Below are 24,918 nucleotides of genomic sequence, written 5' to 3'. Positions count from 1 at the left end.
TGTGTCACAACGAGGAGGCTGGCTGGCTAACCTCTCTCTAACTCACACACACACGCATATAGCTATCCTATATCACCATTCACCTTCCTTGGTTCCAGATGGGTTTGTTTGTGGACTTCAACCCAGAGGATATGACGCAGGACATGGATGATCCGACTGTGGATGATGCTGATCTAGAAGCAGAGTTATCGGCTCTCACTGGGGGCAAGACTGCTGGAGGGAGACTAAAGCAGAAAGGTAAGTCTTCACACACTGTGTTGTACTCGTGGTTAGAGGGGCGGCAGGTAGCCTAGTGGTTAGAGGGGCGGCAGGTAGCCTAGTGGTTAGAGGAGGCAGGTAGCCTAGTGGTTAGAGGGGCGGCAGGTGGCCTAGTGGTTAGAGGGGCGGCAGGTGGCCTAGTGGTTAGAGGGGCGGCAGGTGGCCTAGTGGTTAGAGGGGCGGCAGGTGGCCTAGTGGTTAGAGGGGCAGCAGGTGGCCTAGTGGTTAGAGGGGCGGCAGGTGGCCTAGTGGTTAGAGGGGCGGCAGGTGGCCTAGTGGTTAGAGGGGCGGCAGGTGGCCTAGTGGTTAGAGGGGCGGCAGGTGGCCTAGTGGTTAGAGGGGCGGCAGGTGGCCTAGTGGTTAGAGGGGCGGCAGGTGGCCTAGTGGTTAGAGGGGCGGCAGGTGGCCTAGTGGTTAGAGGGGCGGCAGGTGGCCTAGTGGTTAGAGGGGCGGCAGGTGGCCTAGTGGTTAGAGGGCGGCAGGTGGCCTAGTGGTTAGAGGGGCGGCAGGGTAGCCTAGTGGTTAGAGGGGCGGCAGGGTAGCCTAGTGGTTAGAGGGGCGGCAGGGTAGCCTAGTGGTTAGAGGGGCGGCAGGGTAGCCTAGTGGTTAGAGGGCGGCAGGGTAGCCTAGTGGTTAGAGGGGCGGCAGGGTAGCCTAGTGGTTAGAGGGGCGGCAGGGTAGCCTAGTGGTTAGAGGGGCGGCAGGGTAGCCTAGTGGTTAGAGGGGCGGCAGGGTAGCCTAGTGGTTAGAGGGCGGCAGGGTAGCCTAGTGGTTAGAGGGGCGGCAGGGTAGCCTAGTGGTTAGAGGGGCGGCAGGGTAGCCTAGTGGTTAGAGGGGCGGCAGGGTAGCCTAGTGGTTAGAGGGGCGGCAGGGTAGCCTAGTGGTTAGAGGGCGGCAGGGTAGCCTAGTGGTTAGAGGGGCGGCAGGGTAGCCTAGTGGTTAGAGGGGCGGCAGGGTAGCCTAGTGGTTAGAGGGGCGGCAGGGTAGCCTAGTGGTTAGAGGGGCGGCAGGGTAGCCTAGTGGTTAGAGGGCGGCAGGGTAGCCTAGTGGTTAGAGGGGCGGCAGGGTAGCCTAGTGGTTAGAGGGGCGGCAGGGTAGCCTAGTGGTTAGAGGGCGGCAGGGTAGCCTAGTGGTTAGAGGGGCGGCAGGGTAGCCTAGTGGTTAGAGGGGCGGCAGGGTAGCCTAGTGGTTAGAGGGGCGGCAGGGTAGCCTAGTGGTTAGAGGGGCGGCAGGGTAGCCTAGTGGTTAGAGGGGCGGCAGGGTAGCCTAGTGGTTAGAGGGCGGCAGGGTAGCCTAGTGGTTAGAGGGCGGCAGGGTAGCCTAGTGGTTAGAGGGGCGGCAGGGTAGCCTAGTGGTTAGAGGGCGGCAGGGTAGCCTAGTGGTTAGAGGGGCGGCAGGGTAGCCTAGTGGTTAGAGGGGCGGCAGGGTAGCCTAGTGGTTAGAGGGGCGGCAGGGTAGCCTAGTGGTTAGAGGGGCGGCAGGGTAGCCTAGTGGTTAGAGGGGCGGCAGGGTAGCCTAGTGGTTAGAGGGGCGGCAGGGTAGCCTAGTGGTTAGAGGGGCGGCAGGGTAGCCTAGTGGTTAGAGGGGCGGCAGGGTAGCCTAGTGGTTAGAGGGCGGCAGGGTAGCCTAGTGGTTAGAGGGCGGCAGGGTAGCCTAGTGGTTAGAGGGGCGGCAGGGTAGCCTAGTGGTTAGAGGGGCGGCAGGGTAGCCTAGTGGTTAGAGGGGCGGCAGGGTAGCCTAGTGGTTAGAGGGGCGGCAGGGTAGCCTAGTGGTTAGAGGGGCGGCAGGGTAGCCTAGTGGTTAGAGGGGCGGCAGGGTAGCCTAGTGGTTAGAGGGGCGGCAGGGTAGCCTAGTGGTTAGAGGGGCGGCAGGGTAGCCTAGTGGTTAGAGGGCGGCAGGGTAGCCTAGTGGTTAGAGGGGCGGCAGGGTAGCCTAGTGGTTAGAGGGCGGCAGGGTAGCCTAGTGGTTAGAGGGCGGCAGGGTAGCCTAGTGGTTAGAGGGGCGGCAGGGTAGCCTAGTGGTTAGAGGGGCGGCAGGGTAGCCTAGTGGTTAGAGGGGCGGCAGGGTAGCCTAGTGGTTAGAGGGGCGGCAGGGTAGCCTAGTGGTTAGAGGGCGGCAGGGTAGCCTAGTGGTTAGAGGGGCGGCAGGGTAGCCTAGTGGTTAGAGGGGCGGCAGGGTAGCCTAGTGGTTAGAGGGCGGCAGGGTAGCCTAGTGGTTAGAGGGGCGGCAGGGTAGCCTAGTGGTTAGAGGGCGGCAGGGTAGCCTAGTGGTTAGAGGGGCGGCAGGGTAGCCTAGTGGTTAGAGGGCGGCAGGGTAGCCTAGTGGTTAGAGGGGCGGCAGGGTAGCCTAGTGGTTAGAGGGCGGCAGGGTAGCCTAGTGGTTAGAGGGCGGCAGGGTAGCCTAGTGGTTAGAGGGGCGGCAGGGTAGCCTAGTGGTTAGAGGGGCGGCAGGGTAGCCTAGTGGTTAGAGGGCGGCAGGGTAGCCTAGTGGTTAGAGGGCGGCAGGGTAGCCTAGTGGTTAGAGGGCGGCAGGGTAGCCTAGTGGTTAGAGGGGCGGCAGGGTAGCCTAGTGGTTAGAGGGGCGGCAGGGTAGCCTAGTGGTTAGAGGGGCGGCAGGGTAGCCTAGTGGTTAGAGGGGCGGCAGGGTAGCCTAGTGGTTAGAGGGGCGGCAGGGTAGCCTAGTGGTTAGAGGGCGGCAGGGTAGCCTAGTGGTTAGAGGGGCGGCAGGGTAGCCTAGTGGTTAGAGGGGCGGCAGGGTAGCCTAGTGGTTAGAGGGGCGGCAGGGTAGCCTAGTGGTTAGAGGGCGGCAGGGTAGCCTAGTGGTTAGAGGGCGGCAGGGTAGCCTAGTGGTTAGAGGGCGGCAGGGTAGCCTAGTGGTTAGAGGGGCGGCAGGGTAGCCTAGTGGTTAGAGGGGCGGCAGGGTAGCCTAGTGGTTAGAGGGGCGGCAGGTGGCCTAGTGGTTAGAGGGCGGCAGGTGGCCTAGTGGTTAGAGGGCGGCAGGTGGCCTAGTGGTTAGAGGGGCGGCAGGTGGCCTAGTGGTTAGAGGGGCGGCAGGTGGCCTAGTGGTTAGAGGGGGGCAGGTGGCCTAGTGGTTAGGCAGGTGGCCTAGTGGTTAGAGGGGCGGCAGGTGGCCTAGTGGTTAGAGGGGCGGCAGGTGGCCTAGTGGTTAGAGGGGCGGCAGGTGGCCTAGTGGTTGGCAGGTGGCCTAGTGGTTAGAGGGGCGGCAGGTGGTGTGGTTAGAGGGGCCAGGTGGTTAGTGGTTAGAGGGCGGCAGGTGGCCTAGTGGTTGAGGGGCGGCAGGTAGTGGTTAGAGGGGCGGCAGGTGGCCTAGTGGTTAGAGGGCGGCAGGTGGCCTAGTGGTTAGAGGGGCGGCAGGTGGCCTAGTGGTTAGAGGGCGGCAGGTGGCCTAGTGGTTAGAGGGGCGGCAGGGGCCTAGTGGTTAGAGGGGCGGCAGGGGCCTAGTGGTTAGAGGGGCGGCAGGGGCCTAGTGGTTAGAGGGCGGCAGGGGCCTAGTGGTTAGAGGGGCGGCAGGGGGCCTAGTGGTTAGAGGGGCGGCAGGGGGCCTAGTGGTTAGAGGGGCGGCAGGGGGCCTAGTGGTTAGAGGGCGGCAGGGGCCTAGTGGTTAGAGGGGCGGCAGGGGGCCTAGTGGTTAGAGGGCGGCAGGGGCCTAGTGGTTAGAGGGCGGCAGGGGCCTAGTGGTTAGAGGGCGGCAGGGGCCTAGTGGTTAGAGGGGCGGCAGGGGGCCAGTGGTTAGAGGGGCGGCAGGTGGGTAGAGGGGCGGCAGGTGGCCAGAGGGGCGGCAGGTGGCCAGAGGGGCGGCAGGTGGCCAGAGGGGCGGCAGGTGGCCAGAGGGGCGGCAGGTGGCCAGAGGGGCGGCAGGTGGCCAGAGGGGCGGCAGGTGGCCAGAGGGGCGGCAGGTGGCCAGAGGGGCGGCAGGTGGCCAGAGGGGCGGCAGGTGGTTAGAGGGGCGGCAGGTGGCCTAGTGGTTAGAGGGGCGGCAGGTGGTTAGAGGGCGGCAGGTGGCCTAGTGGTTAGAGGGGCGGCAGGTGGTTAGAGGGCGGCAGGTGGTTAGAGGGGCGGCAGGTGGTTAGAGGGGCGGCAGGTGGTTAGAGGGCGGCAGGTGGTTAGAGGGCGGCAGGTGGTTAGAGGGGCGGCAGGTGGTTAGAGGGGCGGCAGGTGGTTAGAGGGGCGGCAGGTGGTTAGAGGGGCGGCAGGTGGCCTAGTGGTTAGAGGGGCGGCTGGTGGCCTAGTGGTTAGAGGGCGGCAGGTGGCCTAGTGGTTAGAGGGGCGGCAGGGAGCCTAGTGGTTAGAGGGGCGGCAGGGTAGCCTAGTGGTTAGAGGGGCGGCAGGGTAGCCTAGTAACTGAAAGGTTGCAAAATCGAATACCCGAGCTGACATGGTAAAAATCTATCGTTCTGCCCCTGGACAAGGCAGTTAGCCCACTGTTCCTCGGTAGCCCGTCATTGTAAATAAGAATTTGTTCTTAAGTGACTTGCCCAGTTTAAATAAAGGTCAAATACATAAAAATACAAGGACTATACAGCTTTCAGGAAGTATTCATACCACTTGACTACATACCACTCTGAACTATCTACCCACAATACCCCATAATGACACAGTGAAAACAAGTCTGTACAAATTGTAGCAAATTTATTTGAAAATAAATACGGAAATATCTCCTTAGTTATTCACACCTTTGGTGCCGATTTTAAAGCTTTGAGTCTTCTTGGGTATGTCTATCGGCTTTGCACATCTGGATTCGTTTTTTTTTCATTCCATTATTCTTTGCATATTTCTCAAGCTCTGTTATTAAGTTAGATGGGAGAGGCGGTGAATAGCAATCTTCAAGTCTTTCCATAGATTTTCAATGGGATTTATGTCTGGGCTGTGGCTGGGCCACTCAATGATTTATACATTCTAGTTCTGTAGAAATTCCAGCGTTGCTTTGGCTGTATGCTTGTGGTCATTGTTCTGTTGGAATGTAAATCTTTGCCCCAGTGTAAGATTGTTTGCCCTCTGAAGCAGGTTCTCATCATGCATTTGGCTCTATTTGGCTCCATTCATTGTTCCCCTTCTATCCTTACTTGTGTCCCAGAACCTGCTGCTCCATAGCATGATTCTGCCACCACCATTCTTCACGGTAGGGATGGTGTTAAATGGGTGATGAGCTGTGTCTGGTTTTCTCCAGACAGCACTTTTCATTCAGGCTCGAGAGTTCAATTTGTCTTATCAGACCACAGAATATTTTGCCTTATGCGCTGAGTTTTTCACGTGCCTTTTTTGCAAACTCCTGACATGCTGTCATGTGCCTTTTTCTCAGGAGTGTCTTCAGTCTGGCCACTCCCCCCAAAAAGCCCAGATTGGTGAAGTGCTGTAGAGACTGTTGTCCTTCTGGATGTTTCTCCCATCTCAGCCAAGGAACTCTATAGTTCTGTCAGTGATCATTGGGTTCTTGGTCATCTCCCTGACCAAGAGCCTTCTTGCCCAGTTGTTCAGTTTGGTCAGACAGCCAGCTCTAGGCAGAGTCTGAGTAGTTCCATATTTTTCCCTTTTCCCAGTAATGGTGACCGCTGTGCTGTTTGAAACTTTCAACATTTAAGAAACTGTTTTATACCCTTCCCCAGATATACTGTATGCTGAATCGCAGTTCTATCTCTGTGATCTACGGACAGTTCCTTGGACTTCATGGTTTTGTGTCTGACATGTCAACTGTGGGACTTATTTTATTTATATATATATATATATATAGATATAGATATAGATATAGATCTCGATCTCGATCTCGATCTCGATCTATAGATATATAGATATCTATCTATAGATATCTCGATATCTATCTATAGATATATATCTATAGATATATAGATATCTAGATATATAGATATCTATCTATAGATATATAGATATATAGATATCTATATATCTATATATAGATATCTATCTATAGATATATAGATATATAGATATCTATATATCTATAGATATATAGATATCTAGATATATAGATATCTATCTATAGATATATAGATATCTAGATATATAGATATCTATCTATAGATATATAGATATCTAGATATATAGATATCTATCTATAGATATATAGATATCTAGATATATAGATATATAGATATCTATCTATAGATATCTATCTATCTATAGATATATAGATATCTATCTATAGATATCTATCTATCTATAGATATATAGATATCTAGATATATAGATATCTATCTATAGATATATAGATATCTAGATATATAGATATCTATCTATAGATATATAGATATCTAGATATATAGATATCTATCTATAGATATATAGATATCTAGATATATAGATATCTATCTATAGATATATAGATATCTAGATATATAGATATCTATCTATATATATAGATATCTATCTATATATATAGATATCTATCTATAGATATATAGATATCTAGATATATAGATATCTATCTATAGATATATAGATATCTAGATATATAGATATCTATCTATAGATATATAGATATCTAGATATATAGATATCTATCTATAGATATATAGATATCTAGATATATAGATATATATAGATAGATATATAGATATCTAGATATATAGATATCTAGATATATAGATATCTATCTATAGATATATAGATATCTAGATATATAGATATATATAGATAGATATCTATATATCTAGATATATAGATATCTAGATATATAGATATCTATAGATATCTAGATATATAGATATCTATCTATAGATATATAGATATCTAGATATATAGATATCTATCTATAGATATATAGATATCTAGATATATAGATATCTATCTATAGATATATAGATATCTAGATATATAGATATATAGATATCTAGATATATAGATATCTATCTATAGATATATAGATATCTAGATATATAGATATATAGATATATAGATATCTATCTATCTATCTATAGATAGATATCTATCTATAGATATCTATCTATCTATCTATAGATAGATATCTATCTATAGATATCTATATATCTATCTATCTATCTATAGATATCTATCTATCTATCTATAGATAGATATCTATCTATAGATATCTATCTATCTATCTATAGATATCTATCTATCTATCTATAGATATCTATCTATCTATCTATAGATATCTATCTATCTATCTATAGATATCTATCTATAGATATCTATCTATCTATCTATAGATATCTATCTATCTATCTATAGATATCTATCTATAGATATCTATCTATAGATATCTATCTATAGATATCTATCTATAGATATCTATCTATCTATAGATATCTATCTATCTATAGATATCTATCTATCTATAGATATCTATCTATCTATAGATATCTATCTATCTATAGATATCTATCTATCTATCTATAGATATCTATCTATCTATAGATATCTATCTATCTATAGATATCTATCTATCTATCTATAGATATCTATCTATCTATAGATATCTATCTATCTATAGATATCTATCTATCTATAGATATCTATCTATCTATAGATATCTATCTATCTATAGATATCTATCTATCTATAGATATCTATCTATAGATATCTATCTATAGATATCTATCTATAGATATCTATCTATAGATATCTATCTATAGATATATAGATATCTATCTATAGATATATATCTATAGATATATAGATATCTATCTATAGATATATAGATATCTATATATCTATCTATAGATATATAGATATCTATCTATAGATATATAGATATCTATCTATAGATATCTAGATATATAGATATCTATAGATATATAGATATCTATCTATAGATATCTAGATATATAGATATCTATAGATATCTAGATATCTATCTATAGATATCTAGATATATAGATATCTATAGATATCTATCTATAGATATCTAGATATATAGATATCTATAGATATCTAGATATCTATCTATAGATATCTAGATATATAGATATCTATAGATATCTAGATATCTATAGATATCTAGATATATAGATATCTATAGATATCTAGATATCTATAGATATCTAGATATATAGATATCTATAGATATCTAGATATCTATAGATATCTAGATATCTATAGATATCTATATATCTAGATATCTATAGATATCTAGATATCTATCTATAGATATCTATATATCTAGATATCTATAGATATCTAGATATCTATCTATAGATATCTAGATATATAGATATCTATAGATATCTAGATATCTATAGATATCTAGATATATAGATATCTATAGATATCTAGATATCTATAGATATCTAGATATATAGATATCTATAGATATCTAGATATCTATAGATATCTAGATATCTATAGATATCTAGATATATAGATATCTATAGATATCTAGATATCTATAGATATCTAGATATCTATAGATATCTAGATATATAGATATCTATAGATATCTAGATATCTATAGATATCTAGATATCTATAGATATCTAGATATATAGATATCTATAGATATCTAGATATCTAGATATCTAGATATCTATCTGTAGATATCTATCTGTAGATATCTACATCTAGATATCTAGATATCTATCTGTAGATATCTATCTGTAGATATCTACATCTAGATATCTAGATATCTATCTGTAGATATCTATCTGTAGATATCTATCTGTAGATATCTATCTGTAGATATATAGATATCTATATATATAGATATATCTATATAGATATATCTATATAGATAGATATCTATATAGATATATAGATAGATATCTATATAGATATATCTATATAGATATATCTATATAGATATCTATCTATAGATATATCTATATATATAGATAGATATCTATATAGATATATCTATCTATAGATATATCTATATAGATATATCTATATAGATATATCTATATAGATATATCTATATAGATAGATATCTATATAGATATATCTATAGATATATCTATATAGATATATCTATATAGATATATCTATATAGATATATCTATATAGATATATCTATATAGATAGATATCTATAGATAGATATCTATAGATATATCTATATAGATATCTATCTAGATATCTACAGATAGATATCTACAGATAGATATCTACAGATAGATATCTACAGATAGATATCTACAGATAGATATCTACAGATAGATATCTACAGATATATCTATATAGATATCTATATAGATATCTATATAGATATCTATCTATATATCTATATAGATATATCTATATAGATATATCTATATAGATATATCTATATAGATATATCTATATAGATATATCTATATAGATATCTATCTATATAGATATCTATCTATATAGATATCTATCTATATAGATATATAGATATATATAGATATAGATATATATATATATATAGAGATAGACAAGGTTTTTTTTGTGTTTTTTTCAAAATCATGTTCAAACGATTGAATTGGCAACAGGTGTACTCGATGGAGATGAGGTATTGTGTGTAGATGTTTCAACGTTTTGTTTAAAAAAAAATTGCGATGAAATACGCGTTAGGGAACAACGCCACTGTTTGCCTTCACTGTTTTTGTTGATGAACAGAGGTGAGGAGCGTCCAGCAGTGTGGTAAAAATATTACTCTTTGAGGGTCATAGGTCATCCTTGTGATCACGTCTTTAAAAAAATAATCACAAGATGGAACCCTCCCCCCATGTTAATTTATAATATTTCTCCCACTGATTACGCCGCTGATATGTTTCACTAATTGATATCTCTGTCCTAGCCCCCTTACCTATGGAGAATATAGCCAGAATGGCAGAGGAGTGTATGAAGGATATATACGATGATGATGATGATGATGATGACCTGGAAGATGATGAAGATTTACTGGTAACTGTTTGAGTTTATTTTAGTCTATTTTTTATCATCTTTTACTTATTGTGTGTGTGTGTGTGTGTGTGTGTGTGTGTGTGTGTGTCTCACTGCGCTGTGTTAGTGTTGCGTTGAACCTATGATAAACATGTTCTGTTTGTGCCTGTCTGTTACCAGGCTGAGCTGCAGGAAGTGGTGGGTGACGAGGAAACGGAGGATCATGTGACACCCACCTCCACAGAAGAGCCTCCGCAATCACCACCCCAGGTAAACTAACATGACATCACCTGCCTATACAAACATATACACTGAGTTGTATCCTGCAATTCCTGCGTGTGACTTTTTAGTTTTGACGGTGTTACCTGTGTGTATGAAATACTGAAGCATTAATGGGCTTGTTACTCACGTCTCTAATCAGAGCTTTGTCAATTACATGCAATCAGCACTTACATTTCCGTTCTCAACAGACTCTGGCAAACAAGTGGAGTGAGATACTATTTTTACAATAGTGAAATGTGTGAATCCTCTCTCCCTTATGAGACTACGGTTTTTGTGTCCGTTTGAAATGGCTCAAGTTAATAGTAGCACATGAAATGGACTGCTTGTGTTCGATTGTGTACAGGTATAATGTTGATGCCTATGCTGTGATAATGTGCTGCAACTTTCGGACGTGGTCTTGGCAACCCGGGCTTCTGTTGGGACGTGGTCTTGGCAACCCGGGCTTCTGTTGGGACGTGGTCTTGGCAACCCGGGCTTCTGTTGGGACGTGGTCTTGGCAACCCGGGCTTCTGTTGGGACGTGGTCTTGGCAACCCGGGCTTCTGTTGGGACGTGGTCTTGGCAACCCGGGCTTCTGTTGGGACGTGGTCTTGGCAACCCGGGCTTCTGTTGGGACGTGGTCTTGGCAGCCCGGGCTTCTGTTGGGACGTGGTCTTGGCAGCCCGGGCTTCTGTTGGGACGTGGTCTTGGCAGCCCGGGCTTCTGTTGGGACGTGGTCTTGGCAGCCCGGGCTTCTGTTGGGACGTGGTCTTGGCAGCCCGGGCTTCTGTTGGGACGTGGTCTTGGCAACCCGGGCTTACGGCCTGTTGGGACGTGGTCTTGGCAACCCGGGCTTCTGTTGGGGCGTGGTCTTGGCAGCCCGGGCTTCTGTTGGGACGTGGTCTTGGCAGCCCGGGCTTCTGTTGGGACGTGGTCTTGGCAGCCCGGGCTTCTGTTGGGACGTGGTCTTGGCAGCCCGGGCTTCTGTTGGGACGTGGTCTTGGCAGCCCGGGCTTCTGTTGGGACGTGGTCTTGGCAGCCCGGGCTTCTGTTGGGACGTGGTCTTGGCAGCCCGGGCTTCTGTTGGGACGTAGTCTTGGCAACCCGGGCTTCTGTTGGAACGTAGTCTTGGCAGCCCGGGCTTCTGTTGGAACGTAGTCTTGGCAGCCCGGGCTTCTGTTGGAACGTAGTCTTGGCAACCCGGAAGGTCACATGCAGTGCCTTGAGAAAGTTTTGAAGATGTATTACATGTTATTGGCCTGCACACTATACCCCATAATGTCAATGTGGAATTATGTTTTGGGATTTTCTTTGTATTTTTTTTAAAATATATATATTTGTCAAGCCTAAATAAGTTAATGATTTAAAAATGTGTCAAATAAGTCCCATAATAAGTTGCATGGACTCTGTGTGCAATAATCGTGTTTAACATGAGTTTTGAATGACTACCTCATCTCTGTACCCCACACATACAATTATCTGTAAGGTCCCTCAGTTGAGCAGTCATTTTAAATACAGATTCAACCACAAAGACCAGGGAGGTTTTCCAATGCCTCCCAAAGAAGGGCACCTATTGGTCGATGGGGTTTACTTTTTTTTTTTTTTTAAACCGAGCATTAATTGAATATCCTTTTTGATTATGGTGAAGTTATTAATTTACACTTTGGGTGGTGTATCAATACACCCAGTCACTACAGGCGTCCTTCCTAACTCAGTTGCTATAGAAGAAGGAAACCCAAGTTTTCACTCATTATGGTGTATTTTGTATAGACTGATGAGAGAAAATAAATGTTATACATTTTGAATGGTCTATTACACAATAAAAAAATGTGCAATAAGTCAAGTGGTATGAATACTTCTTGAAGACGGCACTGTAACCTGCATTTACAATACTTCACAGTACACATGATCACTGAATGATCAAACTTGGTTGTTGTTCTTCTCATCAGTTAGCTCCTCCTGCGGTACCTGGCAGTCTGCAGCACACCTTGGAGGAGAGACTGAGTATGTACCGGACAGCTGTCGCCCACGCCAAGGCCTCAGGGGAATCGTCTAAAGCACGGAGATACGACAGAGGGATCCAGGTGGCGATGCTAATTTGTAGTTCACTATAAACTCTCATGTTGTGTTTAGTGTAGAGCTGGAGCAAAAGCATGTACTCCTTGTTGCTTTCCAGAGCCTATATTCACAAAGCTTCTCAGAGTAAACACCGATCTAGAATCAGTTTGCTCTTTTTTTAATAAAAATCAAAAGTAATAAGATCTTATGGTCAGGAAGGACCTGATCCAAGATCAGCACGGTCTACTACGCTGAGACAATTTGCTAATGGTTCTAGCAGGAGGATTTGACTACCCCCCCCCGATCTAAAGTCCAAAAACCTTTTTGTCCCGTCTCCTTATCTCTGTGCTTCTCCACAGAGCCTGGAGTCCATGCTGGTCTCATTGAAGAAGGGGAGGAAGGTGGATGAGGCTGACATCCCCCCACCTGTAGCTGGAGGAGCCCCAACCTCCACCGCCCCCCCACGACGTACTCCTCCCCCTCCACCCTCTGGTCTTGAACCTGAACCGACACCTCCACAACAGCAGGGGGAGCCAGAGGCTGCTGCTCCTGCTGAAATGTTATCTGTGTCACCTGAGGCCGTATCACCCAGCAGTGAGGAGGAGCTGTCTATCTCCACCCTGGCCACTGTCAGCAGCCATCCTAGCACTGAGGGAGAGGAAGAGACTGGACACGCCAGCACAGGTCACACAGGAATTCAATCATTTAATGATTGTTGCTGTTACTTAGTCAATCATTTCGATCAACTTATTTTTTTTACCTTGTAGGCTCCTGAAATGTACCACAGATTAGATAAATGATAACAGTAAACATGAATCACCTGCCTCCAACCAAATGCATGTTTGTCTACAGGAGGTTCACTGCACTCCTGGGTTGTGATTGCTGTGTTTCTCTACACCTCCTGGGTTGTGATTGCTGTGTTTCTCTCTGTGTGTGTGTGTTCTCCTCTGATCCCACAGTAGGCGAGGCCACGAAGGCGATGCTGTTAGGCAGACAGAGAGAGTATAAAGTGGCGGCTCTGAAAGCCAAGCAGCAAGGAGACATGGAACAAGTCAAACTCTACTTCAGGACCAGCAAGGTCACTGTTTTATGTTTTTGGGATCAAAAAGTGTTGACATTTTAAAGAATAGGTCTATAGCTTAGGCTCTAACAGGAACTTTATTTTACCTTCATTAAACTAGGCAAGTCAGTTAAGAACTAATTCTTATTTTCAATGATGGCCTAGGAACAGTGGGTTAACTGCCTGTTCAGGGGCAGAACAACAGATTTGTACCTTGTCAGCTCGGGGATTTGAACTTGCAACCTTTCGGTTTCTAGTCCAACGCTCTAACCACTAGGCTACCCTGCCGCCCTGCCGAATAAGCTAGGGGGGGTAATGTATGATCTCAGGCTCTTCCAGGAGTAAGCTATGGGGTAATGTATGATCTTAGGCTCTTCCAGAGGTGGAGGTAATGAGAGGTGTTCAGCTAGGGGGGCAGCTGGAGGAGAGAGGTGTTCACTTCCAGGACAGCTGGAGGATGATGAGGTGTTCACAGGACAGCTGGAGGAGAGAGGTGTTCACTAGGGGGGCAGCTGGAGGAGAGAGGTGTATGATCTTGGGCAGCTGGAGGAGAGAGGTGTGATCTCTTGGGCAGCTGGAGGAGAGAGGTGTTCACCTGGGCAGCTGGAGGAGAGGGGTGTTCACTAGGGCAGCTGGAGGAGAGATGTTCTGTGTTCACTTGGGCAGCTGGAGGAGAGATGTTCTCTGTTCACTAGGACAGCTGGAGGAGAGAGGTGTTCACTAGGACAGCTGGAGGAGAGAGGTGTTCACTTGGGCAGCTGGAGGAGAGAGGTGTTCACTTGGGCAGCTGGAGGAGAGGGGTGTTCACTAGGGCAGCTGGAGGAGAGAGGTGTTCACTTGGGCAGCTGGAGGAGAGAGGTGTTCACTAGGGCAGCTGGAGGAGAGATGGTGTTCACTAGGGCAGCTGGAGGAGAGAGGTGTTCACTAGGGCAGCTGGAGGGGAGAGATGTTCACTAGGGCAGCTGGAGGAGAGAGATGTTCACTAGGGCAGCTGGAGGAGAGAGATGTTCACTAGGGCAGCTGGAGGAGAGAGATGTTCACTAGGGCAGCTGGAGGAGAGAGATGTTCCCTGTGTATTAAACGAGGGCAGCTGGAGGAGGAGTTTGAGTCCATCTGTATCTGTCTCTTCTGCTTCCTTTCTCTTTGTCCTGTTCCTCACTGAGGCCCTGGAGTTATCTGAGGCATGCAAAACATGTAGGAAGTCAACAAAGACTGCCATTGTGATATGTTGTTGTCTGTGTTTTTGGTTGCAGAGGTTTGACGCAGTGATCGAAGCGTTGGAGAAGGGGCAGGAGGTGGACCTGAGTTGCCTGCCACCCTCACTATCCTCGGGTAAGGAGTGACCACAGGGCTGATCTGAAATGGCACCCTATTCCCTATGTAGTGCACTACTTGAGGCCAGAGCCCTATCAGAACCACTGCATTATATAGGGAATGGAGCCATTTTGGAAAAAGATGGAGTCAAAGTTGTCCGTCTCGAAGATGTTATATATTTTTTATATTTGATTAGTCATAATTTATCATCCGTTGCTCTGTCTTTAGGGGTCATCTCGGCCTTATCTGGCCCAGAAAAAGAACCCGGTCCTGGACAGACCTCAAGCCCCAATCCCCCTGCCTCCACACCTCCAGCCCCCTCTGCTGTCCCGGCCCAGCCTAAAGACGTCCTGGAGGCCCTGGAGCAGCGGAGAGACCGGTATCAGGAGGCCTGCGCCCAGGCCAAAGCCAGCGGAGACGACCGCAAGGCCCGCATGCACGAGCGCATCGCCAAGGTAACGCCTCCTAAGACCTAACCTTAACCGTGTAGAACAACTAATAACTTTCTATTTGTACTCAGTCTCTTTAAAAAAAACGATGTTTTGCCACCAGAGTCCCTGGGTGCGCTAACCAAGGTTGCTAACCAAGGTTGCCAGGTGCACGGTGTTTCCTCCGACACATTGGTGCGGCTGGCTTCCAGGTTGGATGGCGCTGTGTTAAGAAGCAGTGCGGCTTGGTTGGGTTGTGTATCGGAGGATGCATGACTTTCAACCTTTGTCTCTCCCGAGCCCGTACGGGAGTTGTAGCGATGAGACAAGATAGTAGCTACTAAAAACAATTGGAGACCACGAAATTGGGGAGAAAAAGGGGTCAAAAAATAATAATAAAACTATGTTTATCACAAAGTACTTAAAACCCTTTGTCCTGAGACTCCATCAAAAATCTCCTTTTCATTTGTCTGTCTGCATGTCCAGCCCTTATATTTATCCTCATAATGAAGTGTTGTACCTTGTTCAGGATAACCAGGACTGCAAGTACAACACAAAACAGTTTGACATAAACAGTTTCATTCATTAGTTTTTTTAATTGACAAATGGCAACAACAACAAATGCCTAATCAAAAACCTGACACTATCCTGGGGTCTCCTATGGTCTTCCATGTAGAAGACCCCCTTCTAATGACTCATGTGTACTAGTGTGAGCGTCACAGACCAAAACATGTTACGTGTCTCAGCTTTTCAGAGATGACTTTTTAATAGTTTTGTAGCTCAAATCATTCTGACATTTTTGTATAAAAAAAAAAAGTCATTATCTCTAGCGCAGCCCCCGTTAATCACGCAGATGGCTGGCATCTGCAGATACAGAAGAAATAAACCAATCCAATGTAGCTTAAACACAATGTTTTTTAAAAATGGGGGTCAAAGTCCAAAACGTGGGACCGTTACGATGGGACTCAATCCATGCCTATGGACTATGATATGACCCTTGACCTGTTCCCACAGCAATACCAGAGTGCCATCCGCACCCACAAAGCAGGACGAGCTGTCAACTATGCTGAGCTGCCTGTCCCCCCAGGTGAGTCCTGTACATCACGCTGTCTCACTACAGGAACAGGATATAGATTAGTGTCCTGTCCAGGGGGTGTCCTGCTACATCAAGCTGTCTCACTACAGGAACAGGATATAGACTAGTGTTCTGTCTAGGTGGTGTCCTGTACATCAGAAACAGGATATAGACTAGTGTCCTGTCCAGGGGGTGTACTGGTACATCAGAAACAAGAGACAAGCTCTTGTTCCATTAGTAATGTTAGATACTGAATGTAAAAACAGATCATTTATTGTAGCATTAGTTGTGTGTGTATGTGTATGTATGTATATATATATATATATATATATACACACATAAAAAATTTTTTTGATGTGATCCAATCAGAATGATGTATCTACATCCAACAGGGTTTCATCCAATCCCTGGCCAGGAGGGGGGGGTGGGAGCTGAGCAGGGTTTCTCTGCCATGCTGGAGGCAGCCAATAAGCTGGCATCTGAGGAAACCATAGTGACAGGAGAGGAGGAAGGAGAGAATGAGGAGGTAAACTATTTCTTTCCTTCCAATATTGTGCACTAGAAACCACCTTATTCTCATATAGAGCACAACCCAGGCCTCTGTGTGGCTGCCCTATCCCTGTGTGGGAAAGGGTTAGGATACCTAGTCAGTTGTACAACTGAAATGTGTCTTCCACATTTAACCCAACCCCTGTGAATCGGAGAGGTGTAGGGGGGCTGCCTTAATCGACATCCACGTCATCAGTGCCCGGGGAACAGTGGGTTAACTGCCTTTTTCAGGGGCAGAACGAAATATATTTACCATGTCAGCTCGGGGATTCGATCCAGCAACCTTTGGGGCAAAAGTAGTAAATAGGGTGTGATTTGAGACATAGGGTTAGTGTGTTGTTTGACTGTGCTCCTATCCACAGAGCAAGCCTCCTGTTCCTGAGAAGTTAAAGAAGCCCATGTTGGCTGTTCCGCCCACGACCCAGAGGCCTAAGAGGAGCACCTCTCCTTCTGCAGACAGGACCCACCAGAGAGAGAGCCTGTCTGCTACAGGTCAGATCCTAGCCCCATCTCTAGCCCCATCTCTAGTCCTCTAGCCCCATCTCTAGCCTCTAGCTCTATCTCTAGCCCCCTACCCTCTAGCCCCATTTCTAGCTTTTTTTCCCCTTTTTTTTTTCTCTCTGCATTGTTGGATAATGGGCCGTATGCATTTCACTGTTCGCCTACACCTGCTGTTTACCAAGCATGTGACAAATACTATTGGGGGGGAAACAGACTAGCATACTTACCGGTTAACTCCCCGACTACGGCCAATCAAGAGAAGAGATGACAACCCCAGCCCCTGTCACTACTTTAACAGGACAACTGTCATAAACAGTTATGAAAGTCACCACAGATTATCCCCTATACCCCAACATTGTGTACTACTGTGGTTGAAAGCGGTGTTCTATATAGGGAATAGGAAGTCATTTCAGGAACACGTTGTTCCTCTCCTCCCTACAGCGCTACAGCAGTTGGACTTTGTGGAGGGACGCAGGCAGCAGTACATGAAGGCAGCGTTGCAGGCCAAACAGAAGAACGACATGGACGCAGCCAGAACCCTGCTCCGTACCGCCAAGGGTCTGGAGCCGCTCATCGACGCCGTCAAGGCAGGCAAACACGTCGACATCAGCAAGGTGAATTTTCGCGACTTGGATTGGAACCATTTTGTCTTAAGTAGCTCGACCGGTCATTACATCCAACCTGGTGAAAGTTACAAACTGACACGATTACATTTTGACGAAAAACGACTTTATATTGAAGCAGTGGGCGGTTTGGCGCTACACGACCGTTAGACCCGATGACGTGTTTCCGCGCATGACCTTTAGCTAGCCAACGTCGCCATGACATCACCTAGAAGTGTCATGGAGGATTTCTATTGGAGAAGCAGGTTCTGCATATCGTCTTACGGTCTTTGCCTGTAGTGTACGAAGTAGAGTCGGGTTAATTTTATTGATTGCATTGTCTGTTGACGATGTTCGACAGCCATTGCGCCGATGGCGACAACATCGTGATGTCACAAAAATGATTTTTTTAAATATTTGAACTTGACTGCGCTGCCGGAGTCTGGCGGCACTGTGGTCTGAGGTTGTGAGGCCGGTTGGATGTACTGCCAAATTCTCTAAAACAAAGTTGGAGGCGGCTTATGGTAGAGAAATTAACATTTTAAATACCTGACAACAGCTCTGGTGGACATTCCTGCAGTCAACATGCCAATTGCACAAACCCTCAACTTCAGACATCTGTGGCGTTGTGTTGTGTGACACAACTGCACATTTTACAATGGCCTTTTATTGTCCCCAGCACAAGGTGCCCCTGTGTAATGATGTTGCTCTTTAATCAGCTTGTTGATGTCACACCTGTCAGGTGGATGGATTATCTTGACAAAGGAGACATACTCGCTAACAGGGATGGAAACAAATTTGTTCACAACATTTTAGAGAAATTAGCTTTTTTGTGTGTTATGGAACATTTCTGAGAAATTTTATTTCAGCTCGTGAAACATTGAACAAACACTTGGTTTTTATATTTTTGTTCAGTGTAGGGTAGGCTAATGTAAATGATATGAGAAACATGGCCATACCAATTTGAAAAATGTTCTGCTGCCATAGATGAGAACATAACTAGGCCTGACACTGTTCTGTTTTGAGAAATTATTTATTCAGATTGTTTGTGGCTTTGTAACTAATTTAAATATGTCATTGTGCAGCAGATCATAGTTCTGGTAACAATATTATATCAGCAATGTTTGGCTGGGAAGGTGAGTCATTCCAGACTTACCTTTTAGTAGGAAGGAACTACAATCCTCTACCTCTGTGGTGTAACACCTTGTCTGTCTGTGGTGTTCTCTAGGTGCCATCGCCCCCTGGTGACGAGGATGAGGACTTCATCCTGGTTCATCACAGTGAAGTCCAGATCTCAGAGAAGGCAGATGAGGTCTACACTCAACTGGCCAAGATGCTCAAGGAACAGTACGAGGTACTAATTATCAACTGCTTGTTAGATAATGAAAGGAGAGGTTTTTTTTCACATGCCTCCAAACTCAAAGGCTAGCCGAATAGAGATGTTAACACACAGGAGCCCAGAGGAAACCTATATATATATTGTCCTCTTCTGCTGCTGTACTGCTACTATACTGACATGACGTATTTATTATGGTCTGCTACTATACTGACATGAAGTATTTATTATGGTCTGCTACTATACTGACATGACGTATTTATTATGACAGTTAAAAATGGATTAAATGTTTTTTCTCACCCATCTACACGCAATACCCCATAATGACAAAGTGAAAACAACATGTTTTTTAGCAATACAGAAATCAAATTTACATAACTATTCACACCCCTTCGTCAATACATGTTAGAATCACTTTTGGAGGGCCTCTCAGGTGGCGCAGCGGTCTAAGGCACTGCGTCGCATCACTACAGACCCGGGTTCGATCTCAGGCTGTGTCGGCCGCGACCGGGAGACCAATGAGGCAGCGCACAATTGGCCCAGCGTCGTCCGGGTTAGAGGAGGGTTTGGCCCAGCGTCGTCCGGGTTAGAGGGAGGGTTTGGCCCAGCGTCGTCCGGGTTAGAGGGAGGGTTTGGCCCAGCGTCGTCCGGGTTAGAGGGAGGGTTTGGCCCAGCGTCGTCCGGGTTAGAGGGAGGGTTTGGCCCAGCGTCGTCCGGGTTAGAGGGAGGGTTTGGCCCAGCGTCGTCCGGGTTAGAGGGAGGGTTTGGGTCCGGGTTAGAGGGAGGGGCCCAGCGTCGTCCGGGTTAGAGGGAGGGTTTGCCCAGCCCGGGTTAGAGGGAGCCCAGCGTCCGGGTTAGAGGGAGGGTTTGGCCCAGCGTCGTCCGGGTTAGAGGGGGGGTTTGGCCCAGCGTCGTCCGGGTTAGAGGGAGGGTTTGTCCTGCCCGGGATGTCCTTGTGTCCCATTACATTCCAGCGACTCCTTGTTGCGGGCCGGGCGCATGCACGCTGACATGGTCGCCAGCTGTACGGTGTATCCAAAACATTGGTGTGGGTGGCTTCCGGGTTAAACGAGCAGTGGGTCGTGTTTCAGAGGACGCTTGTCCCTCGACCTTTTGCGTCTCCCAAGTTCGTAGGGAAGTTGCAGCAATGGGACAAGACTGTAACTACCAATTTGGATATCACTAAAAAAGGGTAAAAAGTACCAAAGAAAACAATTATAAAACAAAGATTCACTTTTGGCAGCGATAACAGCCTGAGTCTTTCTGGGTAAGTCTCCAAGAGCTGTACAAACCTGGATTGTACCATATTTGCCCATAATTAATTTAAAAAAATTCTTCATACTTTGTCAACATGGTTGTTGATCATTGCTATTCAACGATTTATGTGTTGCTATATATTTTTAAGTCTAAACTTTCTCGGCCACTCAAGCATTCACTGTCTTCTTGGTATGTAAACTCATGTAGATTTGGCCTTGTTTTTTAGGTTATGTCCTGCTGAAGGGTAAATTCATCTCCCGGTGTCTGGTAGAAAGCAGACTGAACCATGTCATTCTCTAGGATTTTGACTATACTTAGCTCCATTCCATTTTCTTTTTATCCTGAAAAACTCCCCAGTCCTTAATGATAACAAGCATACCCATGACCGGTTGCAGCCACCAACAATGAATCATTTTATTTTTCTCTCTTGTCTCCTGTAGAAGTGCATGACTTATTCCAAGCAGTTCACTCATCTGGGTAACATCGCTGAGACCACCAAGTAAGAGACCGTCTTCATCGTAGCATCCTGTACACACCTAGCCTGTCCCTATGAATGGGAAAACCACACACGCAAATACATGGACTAATTAACATGCATTATACAACACCAATTGATACACACACTTCAACACGCATCATTCTGGCGTTGTGGTACTGATGTTCTGCCCGTTGTGTGTGTGTGTGTGTTTCAAGGTTTGAGAAGATGGCAGAGAGTTGTAAGAAGAGTCTGGAGATGTTGAAGCTGTCTCAGTCGAAGAGACTGGACCCTCCTAAACATCACTTTGAGGAGAGGACATACCACACCGTCAGGTTGTCGTCTTTCTCTCTATCAGTATATATCTCTCTCGTTCATCTCACTCTTCTGTGTTATCCTATCAATTCAATTTGCTTTATTGGCATGACGTAACAATGTCTCTCGCTCTCTCTCTAGGATCTTCCCAGATCTCAGTAGTACAGAGATGGTGGTGGTGGTCGTCAGAGGGATGAATCTGCCTGCTCCTTCAGGTAACATTGACCCCTCTGTATCCACCCGTATTCTTCCTATAGTCCCCTGTGTCTCCCTGTTGTGGTGGATCAGCTCCCAGGTATTGAGTCAGTGGTCGGTCCTCTTAATGTCTCCCCGCCCCCTTGTCTCTCCCCAGGTATTGAGTCAGTGGTCGGTCCTCTTAATGTCTCCCCGCCCCCTTGTCTCTCCCCAGGTATTGAGTCAGTGGTCGGTCCTCTCTTAATGTCTCCCCGCCCCCTTGTCTCTCCCCAGGTATAGCTACCAATGATCTGGATGCCTATGTCAAGTTTGACTTCCCCTATCCCAGTACGGTGAGTTAGTGGGCTACTGTTCAGTTTACCAACCTGTTCTTGGAGACTCACATTCATTTGCACGTATTTGTTCTAATCCAACACGAACACACCATATTCACCATAGTCCACTAATCATCAAGCACAGGTGTGCTGTGCTCCAGCTATAGTATGCCTATGGATGGTTGGTCTGAGAAGGCCTGTGTAGTAGCAGAAGTCATCGTCTCTATTTGAACTGTCTGTCTCTCTGTGTTGATCTCAGGAACAACCCCAGAAACACAGGACGGCCGTGGTCAAGAACACCAACTCCCCAGGTAACGCCCAGGACCATGATGTCTGTGGTGTGTCTGTGAAATAGCTTACCCCATTTCCTGTCTCTCTGTGCTCCAGAGTTCAACCAGGGCTTCACTCTGAACATCAACCGGAACCACAGAGGCTTCAGGAGAGTGGTCCAATCGAAAGGACTCAAACTGGAACTGCTGCACAAAGGGTACGTCTCACACACACACACACACGTCCAAACTGGAACACTACCTTGTGACCCCAAGACAAGTGGATGTTGTTTTGATCCTTTTCAAGTGTAAGTGATGAGTGAGGTCTTTGTGTGTGTGTCATGTGACAGGGGTTTCCTGCGGAGCGACAAGCCTATCGGGACGGCCCACATCAAACTGGAGAAACTGGAGACCGAGAGTGAAGTACGAGAGATAGTGGAGGTAAGGATGACGTGGAGAGAGACACGGTGGCGGTACGATTTGCCTCCGCCAATCGTTCACAAAACATCAGAATGCAGCACCCGACTGAAGAGAGAAGAGACAACCAATTTGCTAGTTACAGAATCGGCGTGCGCTCTGGGAAGACTGAGGTAGGGTGCAAAGGCAGTTTCCCAGTTACAGCAGCGCGTCCCAGTGATGAAGTGGAGCTGGTTGTCACTATAGAGGTGAAAGGAACACCACACACGTTCAAAAGGGGTATGCTGGGAGTTACACTGTGCCTGAAAGAGATCAGTAGATAAAAGGGGTATGCCGGGAGTTACTCTGCATGAAAGATAAAAGGGGTATGCCGAGAGTACTCTGCCTAAAAGAGATGAATTATGCCAACAAAGGGTCTCATGCTCTGCTGGCACATTGTAGAACAGATGTCCACAGGTAGAAAGTGTGCGATGTAATAACCTGCCGTGCAGCCCAAAGATCATTTTGTTATGTTGAACTTCACAGTAGCACGTGTGTGAGAGCTGGGGGGTTATTACATATTTTACTGAGTGAATGTTATTTTTGCACACATGTAGCCTTGTGCACTTGATTGATGTCTACTACAGTGAGGGGGGGAAAGTATTTGATCCCCTGCTGATTTTGTACGTTTGCCCACTGACAAAGAAATGATCCGTCTATCATTTTAATGGTTTGTTTGAACAGTGAGAGACAGAATAACAACAAACAGAAAAACGCATGTCAAAAATGTTATAAATCGATTTGCATTTTTTTCAGACAGACGCTTTAGACAACACACATTCCCCTGCCCTGATCAGTCAGCACGCATTCCCCTGCCCTGATCAGTCAGCGCGCATTCCCCTGCCCCAGTGCATTCCCCTGCCCTGATCAGTCAACACGCATTCCCCTGCCCTGATCAGTCATTCCCTGCCCTGATCACACATTCCCCTGCCCTGATCAGTCAGCGCGCATTGCCCCCTGCCCTGAGTCAGTCAGTCACGCATTCCCCTGCCAGTCAGCGCGCATTCCCCTGCCCTGATTCCCCTGCCCTGATCAGTCAGCGCGCATTCCCCTGCGCATTCCCCTGCCCTGATCAGTCAGCACACATTTATAGTAAGAATATAAAATACAAGTAATAATTTTCACACACCTTGAGTCATGGGAACTTGTGAAACTGTATATTTTGGAACAACCCCTTTTTTTTCATCCATGTTTCCTCTGTGGAACAGGAGTGTCTTCATCATGATACTGAAAGAAAATAATAGAAAAAAAATGAAGGGAATACTAAAATAACACATCCTAGATCTGAATGAATTAAATATTCTTATTAAATACTTTTTTCTTTACATAGTTGAATGTGCTGACAACAAAATCACACAAAAATGATCAATGGAAATCAAATTTATCAACCCATGGAGGTCTGGATTTGGAGTCACACTCAAAATTAAAGTGGAAAACCACACTACAGGCTGATCCAACTTTGATGTAATGTCCTTAAAACAAGTCAAAATGAGGCTCAGTAGTGTGTGTGGCCTCCACGTGCCTGTATGACCTCCCTACAACGCCTGGGCATGCTCCTGATGAGGTGGCGGATGGTCTCCTGAGGGATCTCCTCTCAGACCTGGACTAAAGCATCTGCCAACTCCTGGACAGTCTGTGGTGTAACGTGGCGTTGGTGGAAGGAGCGAGACATGATGTCCCAGATGTGCTCAATTGGATTCAGGTCTGGGGAACGGGCGGGCCAGTCCATAGCATCAATGCCTTCCTCTTGAAGGTACTGCTGACACACTCCAGCCACATGAGGTCTAGCATTGTCTTGCATTAGGAGGAACCCAGGGCCAACCGCACCAGCATATGGTCTCACAAGAGGTCTGAGGATCTCATCTCGGTACCTAATGGCAGTCAGGCTACTTCTGGCGAGCACATGGAGGGCTGTGCAGCCCCCCAAAGAAATCCCACACCACGACTGACCCACCGCCAAACCGGTCATGCTGGAGGATGTTGCAGGCAGCAGAACGTTCTCCACGGCGTCTCCAGACTGTCACGTGCTCAGTGTGAACCTGCTTTCATCTGTGAAGAGCACAGGGCGACAGTGGCGAATTTGCCAATCTTGGTGTTCTCTGGCAAATGCCAAACGTCCTGCACGGTATTGGGCTGTAAGCACAACCCCCACCTGTGGACGTCGGGCCCTCATACCACCCTCATGGAGTCTGTTTCTGACCGTTTGAGCAGACACATGCACATTTGTGGCCTGCTGGAGGTTATTTTGCAGGGCTCTGGCAGTGCTCCTCCTTGCACAAAGGCGGAGGTAGCGGTCCTGCTGCTGGGTTGTTGCCCTCTTACGGCCTCCATGTCTCCTGATGTACTGGCCGGTCTCCT

At 46.3% G+C, this 24,918-nt stretch overlaps 1 protein-coding gene across 5 annotated transcripts in view; it reads left to right on the top strand.

Moving 5' to 3' along the window:
• Positions 1-24,918, top strand: part of cc2d1b (coiled-coil and C2 domain containing 1B) — a 28,217-nt gene that overhangs the window by 763 nt on the left and 2,536 nt on the right. For 4 of the 5 annotated variants that reach the window (XM_024392164.2, XM_024392168.2, XM_024392167.2 and 1 more), the window contains exons 3-22: positions 99-237; positions 10,011-10,117; positions 10,277-10,366; positions 12,306-12,440; positions 12,774-13,098; positions 13,374-13,492; positions 14,728-14,806; positions 15,017-15,243; positions 16,231-16,303; positions 16,684-16,817; positions 17,203-17,332; positions 17,783-17,955; positions 19,172-19,297; positions 20,977-21,035; positions 21,230-21,346; positions 21,468-21,541; positions 21,795-21,853; positions 22,095-22,146; positions 22,223-22,322; positions 22,455-22,545. In XM_024392164.2, coding sequence (XP_024247932.1) covers positions 99-237; positions 10,011-10,117; positions 10,277-10,366; positions 12,306-12,440; positions 12,774-13,098; positions 13,374-13,492; positions 14,728-14,806; positions 15,017-15,243; positions 16,231-16,303; positions 16,684-16,817; positions 17,203-17,332; positions 17,783-17,955; positions 19,172-19,297; positions 20,977-21,035; positions 21,230-21,346; positions 21,468-21,541; positions 21,795-21,853; positions 22,095-22,146; positions 22,223-22,322; positions 22,455-22,545 — 2,409 coding nt within the window. The remainder of the gene's footprint in view (positions 1-98; positions 238-10,010; positions 10,118-10,276; positions 10,367-12,305; positions 12,441-12,773; positions 13,099-13,373; positions 13,493-14,727; positions 14,807-15,016; positions 15,244-16,230; positions 16,304-16,683; positions 16,818-17,202; positions 17,333-17,782; positions 17,956-19,171; positions 19,298-20,976; positions 21,036-21,229; positions 21,347-21,467; positions 21,542-21,794; positions 21,854-22,094; positions 22,147-22,222; positions 22,323-22,454; positions 22,546-24,918) is intronic. The other variant, XM_024392169.2, reaches the window with a different exon arrangement.

Source organism: Oncorhynchus tshawytscha, linkage group LG28, assembly GCF_018296145.1.
Source record: "Oncorhynchus tshawytscha isolate Ot180627B linkage group LG28, Otsh_v2.0, whole genome shotgun sequence".
In the NCBI taxonomy this organism is placed as follows: Eukaryota; Metazoa; Chordata; class Actinopteri; order Salmoniformes; family Salmonidae; genus Oncorhynchus; species Oncorhynchus tshawytscha.
This window is presented reverse-complemented; position numbering and strand designations above follow the sequence as displayed.